At 42.3% G+C, this 12,401-nt stretch overlaps 1 protein-coding gene across 1 annotated transcript in view; it reads right to left on the bottom strand.

Moving 5' to 3' along the window:
• Positions 1 to 10,030: 10,030 nt before the first annotated feature.
• The window catches only part of LOC136860214 (espin-like), a 46,214-nt gene continuing 43,843 nt past the window's right edge, over positions 10,031 to 12,401 (bottom strand). Inside the window, exon 3 of the mRNA XM_067138743.2 lies at positions 10,031 to 11,499. Within this exon, the coding sequence (XP_066994844.2) occupies positions 10,486 to 11,499 (1,014 nt within the window). The 3' untranslated portion in view covers positions 10,031 to 10,485. The remainder of the gene's footprint in view (positions 11,500 to 12,401) is intronic.

Raw genomic sequence — 12,401 nt, 5'->3', positions numbered from 1 at the left:
TCTCCATTCCATAAATACGTGTCAACAAGAGACTACGGCGTTTATTTCATTTCTACCCAGGTCTATTTTTACGCGGTACAACAAATTATAAAGGAGAACGTTGTATGCGGCGGTAAATACACGAATGAGTAGGCTAAGTACAGAAACTGACTGTTGCTGTAGGTACACCTACCTGGATACTAGAGGCGTGCATTATTCGAACTCGAGATGCGCCTTGCTTCATATGCAACCACCATTACGAATGAGTGGAATCCATCCATCCATCCATCCATCCATCCATCCATCCATCCATCCATCCATCCATCCATCCATCCATCCATCCATCCATCCATCCATCCATCCATCCATCCAAAGGCTAAGCCTTGTCGTTGCAGCTACATCCCACGGTCTTCGGCAGTGCTTTTCATCGTGACATAGGAAGCATAACCCAGCTGAGTGATTATGTTCCTAAGGTATGAGAGACGTGCTCTTCCTCTCTACTTCTTCCCTAGGACCTTTCCTTCAAAGACATGCTGGAGAAAGGTGTCATGTCGTAGGACGTGTCCAAGAAATTTAGCTTTCCTTTGCTCTTTTGAATAAATTAAGATCCGTTTCTCATTAACGTCATTCAAGATTTAGATATTAGTCTTTTTTCTTTCCAACTCGTCACTGTCAGTCTTATCCAGAACCACACTTCAGCAGCTTCTAGTGTTGTTCTTCTTCTTGGTGATGTTGTTTGCGCTCTTAATATGTAATTTTGTCCAGTTCAGGGGATACCGTTCGTGTATTCGTCCGCATCCCCCACCCACAGGGCGTTGTGTGTTTGGTCCGCGAGAGCTATTTTATTTCGCTCAATTATTTCGCTCAAGTCCGTCGGTAAGCCGGTTAGGACCCCCCTATCCGCAACCTGATTTGATGAATAATACTTTAAAAAGTTCAATACACTAATCTATGAGAACACTTTTTACCCTAAACATTTACACTACTATAGGCCACCATCTCAAAATCTCAGATCACGCAAAGTATATCAGTAACAACACCAATGGAAGCAGGAGTATATGAGCATGATCCAAGAGTACAAACACAGGTTGTTATGACAATATTTGCCTCATCCAGAAACGTGTTTATGACTGATTGTATCGGCAGAAGGATTAGTATTTCTAGTATTTAGTATTTATTGCTGAACATAACAGGCTTCCGCCCAATACATGTTTTATTCACATCAGGTTATAAATTAAAAATAATTAAAATATAATAAGTAACATAAATTAAATTAAATTAAATTCTATATCTATATGGGCCTTGAACAACTCCTTCTCGGAAGTCCAGTGGCCATGGCATTTCGGTAAACTAACAATGGCAATTGACAAATTAAAATGGCATGATAGAATAAAATAGTTAACGTAAGGTTAAGGCATATACACTGACTGACAGAGCAAATGCAACACCAAGGAGGAGTGGTTCGAAAGGGATGAAAGTTGGGGTAAAAACAGAGTCGGCACGGAAGAATAATTGATGTTTATTTTAAACCGATATGCAGGTTACACAATGCGCACGGCATCGACTCAGTAGGATGTAGGACCACCGCGAGCGGCGATGCACGCAGAAACACGTCGAGGTACAGAGTCAATAAGAGTGCGGATGGTGTCCTGAGGGATGGTTCTCCATTCTCTGTCAACCATTTGCCACAGTTGGTCGTCCGTACGAGGCTGGGGCAGAGTTTGCAAACGACGTCCAATGAGATCCCACACGTGTTCGATTGGTGAGAGATCCGGAGAGTACGCTGGCCACGGAAGCATCTGTACACCTCGTAGAGCCTGTTGGGAGATGCGAGCAGTGTGTGGGCGGGCATTATCCTGCTGAAACAGAGCATTGGGCAGCCCCTGAAGATACGGGAGTGCCACCGGCCGCAGCACATGCTGCACGTAGCGGTGGGCATTTAACGTGCCTTGAATACGCACTAGAGGTGACGTGGAATCATACGCAATAGCGCCCCAAACCATGATGCCGCGTTGTCTAGCGGTAGGGCGCTCCACAGTTACTGCTGGATTTGACCTTTCTCCACGCCGACGCCACACTCGTCTGCGGTGACTATCACTGACAGAACAGAAGCGTGACTCATCGGAGAACACGACGTTCCGCCATTCCCTCATCCAAGTCGCTCTAGCCCGGCACCATGCCAGGCGTGCACGTCTATGCTGTGGAGTCAATGGCAGTCTTCTGAGCGGACGCCGGGACTGCAGGCCTCCTTCAACCAATCGACGGGAAATTGTTCTGGTCGATATTGGAACAGCCAGGGTGTCGTGCACATGCTGAAGAATGGCGGTTGACGTGGCGTGCGGGGCTGCCACCGCTTGGCGGCGGATGCGCCGATCCTCGCGTGCTGACGTCACTCGGGCTGCGCCTGGACCCCTCGCACGTGCCACATGTCCCTGCGCCAACCATCTTCGCCACAGGCGCTGCACCGTGGACACATCCCTATGGGTATCGGCTGCGATTTGACGAAGCGACCAACCTGCCCTTCTCAGCCCGATCACCATATCCCTCGTAAAGTCGTCTGTCTGCTGGAAATGCCTCCGTTGACGGCGGCCTGGCATTCTTAGCTATACATGTGTCCTGTGGCACACGACAACACGTTCTACAATGACTGTCGGCTGAGAAATCACGGTACGAAGTGGGCCATTCGCCAACGCCGTGTCCCATTTATCGTTCGCTACGTGCGCAGCACAGCGGCGCATTTCACATCATGAGCATACCTCAGTGACGTCAGTCTACCCTGCAATTGGCATAAAGTTCTGACCACTCCTTCTTGGTGTTGCATTTGCTCTGTCAGTCAGTGTAATAATAAAGAGCAAGATGTCGCAACCATGTGAACCTACTTCTACCTCCTACCCTGTCAGCATGTTTAATGGAATTATCACTCCATGCTGACGTTGTCTTAGCCTCTAAAGTACTGAGTGCCAATCCCTTTCTGTCCTATTTATGCTGGCTACTTCACTATTTACATTCAATGCCATTACATCATATACTACCTCGTATTTCTCAGAGACATTGTTTTCTCACTGCCCATAAAAATTTAATCCACTGTCATTCCTCTATTGATTTGCTATCCATACAGTAATTTTTTGTTTATCTCTTTGTCTACACATTTTTTGCTGCTTAGCATTTAAGAATTTTGCTCTTAATTTCTCTGTTCCTATAAAATCACAAAGAAAATGTAAGTCATCATGTTCAGCCTCGCATAGTATACACTGAGAGCTCTTCCAGCTCCTATTCGACCCTTTATTTCTATGCACGCCCATCAGCCAGCATAGTAACCGACCCTTTAATCTTCCGTCCCCAAATCTTATACTTAATTGGGAGAACTGGTATACCTTGTAGAATAGGCTGAGCGAAGGCCTTCCCCTACATCCTTCCAGACATTTCTGGATCTGTATGTCCTTAATTCTCATTGTTAGGGTCCGCTGCATTCTGCTATTGTTCCCCTTCCATCCTTCTCGCCAAATATATCCCATACTCAGTTCCTCAACATAACTTTTGATTTTTGCTAGCCAACCCTCATCGTACATTCCTTCCAGTTCATATCTATATATTTCCTGCAGTAGAATGCCGCCGCTTTCTCGTCTTAGTCTAGTCCAATAGTTTAAAACCCTTTTGACACAGTCCAACTCAATAAACTCTCCACATAAGATTAGCGCCCCCACATTGGCTGTACATTGCGGTAGCCTCATAACAGTATTGCTGAACTTATATATAATTTGATTCAGGCTATACCCTTTCTTTTCTAATCCCCACATTTCAACGCCATATAGAGTTCTGCTTAGGACCAGAGATTTTAGTATTAGCCTAAGTATTTTATAGCTTGCTCATGGGTATTTGGCGACTAGAATTTTTATTGCTACAAGGGTTGCAACCCCCCTCATCTTGCATCTCTTTATGTGGTCATCCCAAGCTCCTTTTCTATTCAGTATCATTCCTAAATATTCTAATCTGTCTACTTCCTCTATTCTTGCCCCTTGTATCCACCATTCCCTTACTTTTTCTACTTCTACTTACAATCATCACGTTTGTTTTATTATAGTTAATTTTCAGCGACCACTTATTTGCATAATCTACTAATTCATCCAGACTTTTCTTCAGGCCACCCATGGTCAGCGTCGTTAACAGAATATCATCAGCGAAGATCAGTCCTGGGATCTCTATATTACCCACTGCCGGCACAGCCCACCTAATCTCTCCATGCTCCTCCAGTATATCATTTATAAATAGTATAAATAATATGGGCGATAATTTACACCCTTGTTTGAGGCCTGCTTGCACTTTATCCGTGCGCTTATTAAATTGTTCTCTAGTTTGACGCTACTGTATACTCTTTGATACAGCGCCTCTACCGCACGTATCATTTGCCTAGAGACTCCCAGCCTCCCTAGTTTTCCTATTAACGCCTTTCTGCTCACCGTGTCTAACGCTTTCTCAAAATCTACTGCTGCTAGAAATAAGCTTCCTTTTTCCCGCACAATGTATTTCTCCGCTAGCATTTTCACAATCATGATATTATCTATCGTTTGCCTCCCCATCCTGAAACCTCCCTGGTATTTGGAGATTATGCCGTTGTTTTCAGCCCAGTCTCTTAGTCTATTGGCTAAGACACCTGTGTAAACTTTGCTCAATGAATCTAACAGGGTTATACCTCGGTAGTTATTGGGTAAATTTCTATTTCCTTTTTTGTATATTGGGCATATTATCCCATATTCCCATTCCTTCGGTACCTTTGCTCCGTTGAAAATCTCGTTGAATAGATTTACAATTCCTTCTCCCATCTGACCGTATTTACTTATTTGTTTCCAGCATACATTACTAATACCACTCCCCTCCTCCCAGCCGCTGATTTTATCTTCAGATTCCCAATCACCTCCTCAACTTCTTCTATCGTCATATCCCTATCTAGTACATGGATGCTTACTCCCACGTTAGACCACACGGCCTACTTTCTTTCCTAATACCCCTAATCGTCCCTTCCTCCTAAGCTCGCTTTTACATAGTCAATATTCATTTTTTTTGTACCCTTCCCACCTTTATTTATCATATTTATTCTCTCCCAAATTTTCTCAGTCTTATTCATACTGCATACATTATTTATTAGCTCTGATTGGTTCTTATTCTTCTACGCAATTTTCCTCTTATACTCTTTCCCCAGTCTACAAAATGCTTCACGATCTTTGTTCCTTCCTTTTGTTCTGTACTCTTTTAATGCTCCTAGCGCTGCTCTTCTACAAACCTCACATTCTCTATCATACCAGCCATCCCCTTCTGCTTCTTTCTTCTGCTGTGCTCAACTGCCCTTGTCACTCTCCTTATAGGGTATTCTAACAGCTCGAGCGCTCTGTCCATGTTATTTTCCATCAGCGCCCTTTCCCAGCCAATTCTAATTATCTCCTTATCCATAAATGCGTCCAGCTCTCCTCTTGAATTCTCTGTCCATATATATTTAATGTAACCACTGTCTCCCTCTGTCGTACTATTCCTTTCTACCTCTTTGGTCTCCTCCCTCCTTACCAAACTCACGCATACCGGAGCGTGGTTCGATTCGTTCCAATCCTCCACCATTTTGCTTTATGTTATCTAGCAGGTCCTCTGAACTCATTACTAAATCTACAACGCTCCCCCCCCCCCCCGTTCAGTAATATATGCCATTTTTCCTTCTCTGTCCTCCTCCTAATAACCGTTCAAAATGCAGAAATTCCCGACTTCGCACAATTGTAAACGTTTTCTACCGTAGTTATTAATTACCATATCGTTACTACTTCTTCCTGATCCTACAATCGATTCTTCTTCCTTACTATACCTCGGGCTTCGCTCGCCTATTCTGGCATTCCAGTCTCCAAATAACAATATTCCGTCCTCCTCATACCTCCATCTAATGATTTTAATTTCTCATAACAATTCCTCGAAGAAGTTATCATTTGCATATGATTCTTTGGGGTGACAGTAGGCAAAAGCCAAACATACAGGTTTCTCTCTCCCTGCCTCGCTCCCCCATGTTAAATCTTATCCATATCACACCTTCAATGCCACTCTCAATATACTCTATACATTCGTTCAATTCTTCTTTAACTAGCACGACTATTCCTCCTGGCACACAACCCATTTTCCTCAATCTCTTCCTTGTCTTGTGCCTCACCGTAAATCCTCCCCGAGTTATCTCCCTGCCTGTTTCTAGCCATGTGGCAGAAGGATTACATAGCTTCTAGTGTTGATTGTGATTGTTTTCCCAAAGTCCAGGTCTCTCAACCATAAGTTAGCACACTCCAAAGAAAGGTTTTAACACATTTCTTCCTGGTTTCAATTCCTATGTGCTTATTTAACAATAGATTTTTCCTCTTTTGAAACACTTGTTTTGCCATAGCAGTTCTTTTGATTTCTGCAAGCCACTGATTATCATTGGTAATAACACTAGCCAGATAAAATTTGTAACCTGATCTATTTTTTCACAGTCTAATTTAATGTTTGTTTTCAATTCAGTCTTCATCTTTTGAACGGCCATCATTTTCGTTTTCTTTGTGTATTTTTAGCCTGAACTTCTCTAACGTGTTTAGTATACCGAGCATCCTATTCATTTTGTGCTCTGAATCAGCTGTCAATGCAATATCATCTGCAAAGCGAATACTATGAATTTGTTTACCATTAAAATTTATCCTTTTGTTTTTTCTTTTACTGTTCTAATAGCGAATTCTATGAAAATATTAAACAAATAAGAGAAGGGACAGCCTTGCCGCACTCCTCTTCTTATTCTTTTTTTTTGCTTGTTGCTTTACGACGCACCGACACAGATAGGTCTTATGGCGACGATGGGACAGGAAAGGGTTAGGAGTGGGAAGGAAGCGGCCGTGGCCTTAATTAAGGTACAGCCCCAGCATTTTCCTGGCGTGAAAATGGGAAAACCACGGAAAACCATCTTCAGGGCCGACAGTCTTCTTATTCTTGCTTCTCTTGTCGTTCCATTGATATTTATTTCTCTGCGTAGGGCTCTATACAGGTTTAAAAGCAAACATCTGTCCTTCCAATCAAGACCCAACGTTCTCAGAGTTTGAAAAAATAACTTCCAGTCAACCTTGTCGAAGGCTTTCTCTAAATCCACGAAAGTTACACAAGTTTTCCTGTTAACATCCAGTCTTCTCTCCAGGATTTGACGCAGAGCTAGAATTGCTTCTCTAGTACCCTTACCTACCCTGAAGCCATATTGGTCATCATAAATTCTGTTCAATTTTCCTCCTGAATCGAAATGAACGCCCTAGTCGATTGTTGACACGTATTTACGAAAATGAGAAGGTCCGCGGTTGGCTATTCGGACACTCGGTACAAACAACATTCAACTCCGACTACCTGAAGGCCTACGACACGCTGCTCGCCGCACAATGCGTGAACAACGCTCTCGAGATCTCTAGAAATAGTGCCTGCGCTAGTCTCGAGAAATCTCGAGACCCCGTCTCAGACTGCCCATTACTAGTCTGTAGTGTTTTTGGTCGAATCTAACTTTTGCATTTCGCTTCTTGTCTTGAACGACTGATCGCGTCCCATCGTCAACCACCCTAACCACGTCGCATCACAGTACAGCACAGCACTAGTTCATTCTCATGATATATTCCAGAGAAGATTACGTTGATAATTTTCTACTTTACGAAGAAGCAAGGCCGAACTAATTCGAGTCGCAACGCCTGTATTACGGGCATTTCCTAACAGAAGACTACCGATTAGCAATACACACAGAAAACTAACATTTGCGGTCAACAGACATGTAAAAAGGTACCTTTTGTTAGACATGGCCCTGTAACGTGTGGACCAAATGCAGAGGCTATTTTGAACGCTGTTTAGCACAGTAACACTTTCACGACAGACCAATACCAACACGTCATCTACTCAATACACCTCACCCGTACCATCTGCAGTTACACCAACAGCTACACGGATGTAATTTCAAGGTTCGAAACATTTTCAATGTGTATTACGCAGCCTAACCATTGATGCAACGTTTTTGTCAAGAGTCCTGTTTATAATACAAACCTGAAACTGTACGATTCCACTTAACATCCAGTGTTCTCACGTATGTGTCTGCTCCAACGTGAATAGTTCTCTTCTATCGGGTGTCTCCAGCTGTAAGTGAACCGGTGACTGTCGGTGGAGCCTGTCTTAACAAGGACCAGAGGCTCTTATCCTGCTCCCCTGCTCCTCTAGTTTATCCTGACCTCTGACCTCCCTTGGACTACTCTTCTGATTAGTGTTGGAGGATAGTTGCCAGTTTCTCTTCCTCCTCAGGACAATCTACACCACCACTAGCTACGTACATCTCAAGGGATGAGGATTAGGTCCAGGGATGTACCCATTCAGAGGCAAGATATAAAAGATACCATATGACTACATTTGAAGGCATGTCTGGACCATGAAACAGCTACCTCGCCAGCATGTCATAGGAGTGTTATCCTCGTCAGTGGTACTGTGACGTACCCACTTTGCCCACAGATGTATGACAAATTTATAACGTGGCGGGTCACTTTAATATTAAAATAAATAAATGATATGTCATTGTTTCTCCAGAAACAGTATCTCAAGGGCGCCAGTCTTCAAGCTTATGGCTTGAAAACAAAGTAGATAAATAATAATAATAATAATAAATAAAAATACGTAATGAGACTCAAAAAACTCCCAGGGGTGGGGTGAACGGAACACAAATCATTAAGTACACTAACTTGCAATTTAAGGATCATTAATAATCATTTCATAAAATACAAATTAAAACAGCTATTTATTAAGATGAAAACGTGACGTAACGGCGTATTAACGAAATCTGAACTTACGGAAGCAAAAGAAAAAGTGAATGAAATTAACTCTAAGAAAATGAACTGTTGCGCGAAGACTTGCAGTAACTTATGCCATAAGCTCACCAAATGTAGACTCTGTTGTCTTGAAGCTGGAGATGGGTGGATCTCTCGTACAAGCTGCCTCATCTGTTGTTGGATTCCAGTCCTACATCCACATTTCCTGTCTTTAACACTTCCTATTGTACTCCTTACATAAAGTCGTAATGAGTCCTAATTTTAAGTGCAAAACCACCATGGGTTATGTTCATGGAGAGAATACATTCGTATTCTTCCGTATTACGGAACAGTAGCGTAGCTAAACTCATAATAAAAGCTCTCCTGCCCTATACTAGTCAAAAACCGGTCTCCCGTTGACTACCTCTCGTCATTGAGATAACAAGTCCCAATGAGAGTAACTTTTGAGTAGAATATACTCAGATGCGAAGTGAACTAAGTTAAAATCTTCTCCGATGTGTAGACGTAGAATCGTAGTAAGAGTATCTTCCAAGCGTGAGAATCAGAATCAGAATCTGAACAAGAAAGTGAGTCTGAAAGAGTCTGAATGAGATTGTCCTCTCCAGCCCTTGTCGGTGGTATATATTGGTTCAAAAGTCTCCTTCCATCAGCCATATCACATGTTCCAGTAAGATTCGAGGTCTCATCCCTTCTCCCTTGTATAGCTGTGCATCCATCACGTTGCTTCATTACGTTCATTCACATAGGCTGAACTTTCCCGCTGAAATAAAGCGTCTCGAAGCTGAGTTTGAAAAGTGGGTGTTAATAATGTATCAACTGTCTTTTCATGAGGTGGAGAGGGTAAGGTCTCTCGTAACCTCGATGACGTACTTTTCCTGGAACTGGGCTGAAATTAGCCTGCTGACTCTGGTCACCTCACAACGGCTATTGGAAAATTTACTGCAAGTTATAAATATGCGTGATGTTGAAATACTTTACCCAATAATTTGTTCGTTCAGAATACGTTATAGCCGCGATACAAAGAAATGAAATTATGATTGAAATGGATGATAAAAACCCTATATATATACATATTAATTTTAAAATGACCTATCAGTGATTAAATATATACATCTTATCGATTAAATATATAGTTCAATAATTAAAAATATACAGTGATGTCCCAAACATCACAGTACGAGTTCTTCTATATTCAAACACTTGCTCCCTTTCTATTGCATATTTTAGGAATATTTACTAGGGGAACTAGGAATGAAATATCCATGGATTAGGGTTTATCATTTAACATCAAAAGCATTCTTTTATATAGCAAAGAGTGAAGAAATTTATTTTAACAAACATATTACACTGCCTTTACGTATGTCATGAAGCACAAATTCTCGAATAGATTTCTTCATTTTACAAAGGTCTTGCTTGTTACTGCACGACAGTGTAAGCACTATTTAACAACTTCAAAATCACAAGGTCTTTTAAGGTTTGAAAGTAAGTTTATTGTGTCATGTCTTGCAGAATTTTAACGTTGAGATATGTGAATATTAAAAATAGGAACTTTACGTTAATTAAATAAAATTCCTTATAATAAAATTAAAAACATGTTCTAAACATTTCTACACAGAATATTTCTTTGTCGTGTTTTGGACCTGCCAAATCACTTCCTAATTTGCGACCAGTCCTCTCAAGACAAAAATGTTTTTATAGCAGAGTTACTTTTGGGAGCATAGGCAACTGCTTTATATCCGGCACGATTTAAGGTGCTTTTGTTCACAGCACCAGATTTCACTAGATACATCACTACGTCGAGGTGGCCGACTTCGCAAGCGAAATGCAGAGGCGTCCAGCCGTCATTCGTGGTGCCAAATGGAGTCTTGTCACATTTCTCCCAGAGATACTTAACTACGTGCAAATGTCCGCGTTTAGCTGCGAAATGTGCGGCACACATTCCTTTAGAGTCTTTATCATGAATGCCAACGCCGGCATTGCCCACTAGAAAGCGTACGACGTCCAAGAAGCCACCTTCTGCTGCTATGTGCAGAGCGGTTTCCGACAATGCTGTCTTTTCTGAAGGATTCATGTTTGCCTCCGTAACTAGGTATATGAGGACATCGCGGTGTCCACCGTAGGCTGCCCAGTGAAGAGCTGTTCGCCCTTTCAAGTTGTCAGTGGCGTTCACACAAGCTCCAGCCTCTTCTACGAGATATTGAACCAGAGACAAGTGACCTGTCTCGGAGGCCAAAAGGAGAGGAGTCTTGCGATCAGCAAATCTGTATTCCACGGGTAATTTACCGGTCTGCAGTATGTGCCTTACACCAGACCAGTTTCCCTCACACACGGCTTTGTGAAAGTTTTCTGGAGTGGCATCGAGTTTGGTTGCCATCTGCACCTTCCTGATAGAACCAACACAAGCCGATGATGCTACTCCACATTTCATGAAGGCCCTCTCCGTCTGAATGTGCAGAGTCTCCCTCTCTCGCAAGAGTTTCTCCTTCTCGATGAGCATGGCCTCCCTCTGGGTAACAAATTCCATCTTCTTCTGAAGCAGTTTGTCTTTCATTTCTATTTCATTTTCGAATTCATAGACTTTCTCTTTATACTCCTGGAGTAATTTGGCCTTCACAGAAGCTGCTAGCTCGTCGTTCTTAAGGTTCTTGAGGGCTTCTTCCAAGAGGCTGCCACATAACTCGCAGTTCACCTGAAAGATAAGAGTGCAGGTTTAGATCACAAGACAGACAAGACAATGGACAGCTTCCACTGATCAATGATTAAAATGTAATTGGTGCAAGTTTAACCTCCCAGTGAACAGCCAAACATACCCTAATCCCAAGACACACAGGTTATACACTAATAGAAAGGCTACGATTATGCCAAATTATCAACAATATCGTAATCACATGAAATTAAGATCGAACTATTTAATGAAAAGATATATTCATTATGCACGCAGTACTGTTTTCAGGACATAAACTTTGTAATTGTACAAAATTTCAGCCCCACGTAAAGTGAGTTTTGTATTTATGTCTATATTTACGCCAAGTTATAGGTTAGGTCAGGGCCTCTCAGAGTGCATGCACTGTGCACGGTGCAAAAGACTACTTCGCTTGGTTGACCAGAGTGCAGACCCTGCGTTAGGTATTACGTATTTCATTGTAGAAATACTGTGTATTTGTTGATGTATGGGAGTCATTGTTTGGATGGTGTATGCACTCTGTATTGCACTGGTAGCATTCTAGACCTGAAAGCGGGAAATATTTGTTAAGCAAGGAAACTAATATAGTGTTGTGCAAGATGTTCGTCTGCCCAATTTGACGTGTGTCTCGCAAAAGTTTTCAAGGCGCCAATGTGCCAAAGTTGAGCTTCACAATTTAAAAAACTGCATGCCACATGTGAAAGCCTATGGAAGATTGTGATTAGCTAGTACTGAGAAAATCATGTGATTTGAAAAAGCTATATTATGGCTGGTTTGTTGGAAGAGAGATCACCCGATTCCTTATCTTGACTTGGCAGAGAGCGGACGTGCTTGATCCTAGCCCCTTATCTCCTGATGCATTGTGTACTGTAGCGGGAATTTCGTGTGTGTAGTTACTAATGTAATTA

The sequence above is a fragment of the Anabrus simplex genome, chromosome 1 (assembly GCF_040414725.1).
Source record: "Anabrus simplex isolate iqAnaSimp1 chromosome 1, ASM4041472v1, whole genome shotgun sequence".
In the NCBI taxonomy this organism is placed as follows: Eukaryota; Metazoa; Arthropoda; class Insecta; order Orthoptera; family Tettigoniidae; genus Anabrus; species Anabrus simplex.
Note: the sequence above shows the minus strand (reverse complement) of the source record. Positions and strands in the feature narration are given on the sequence as shown.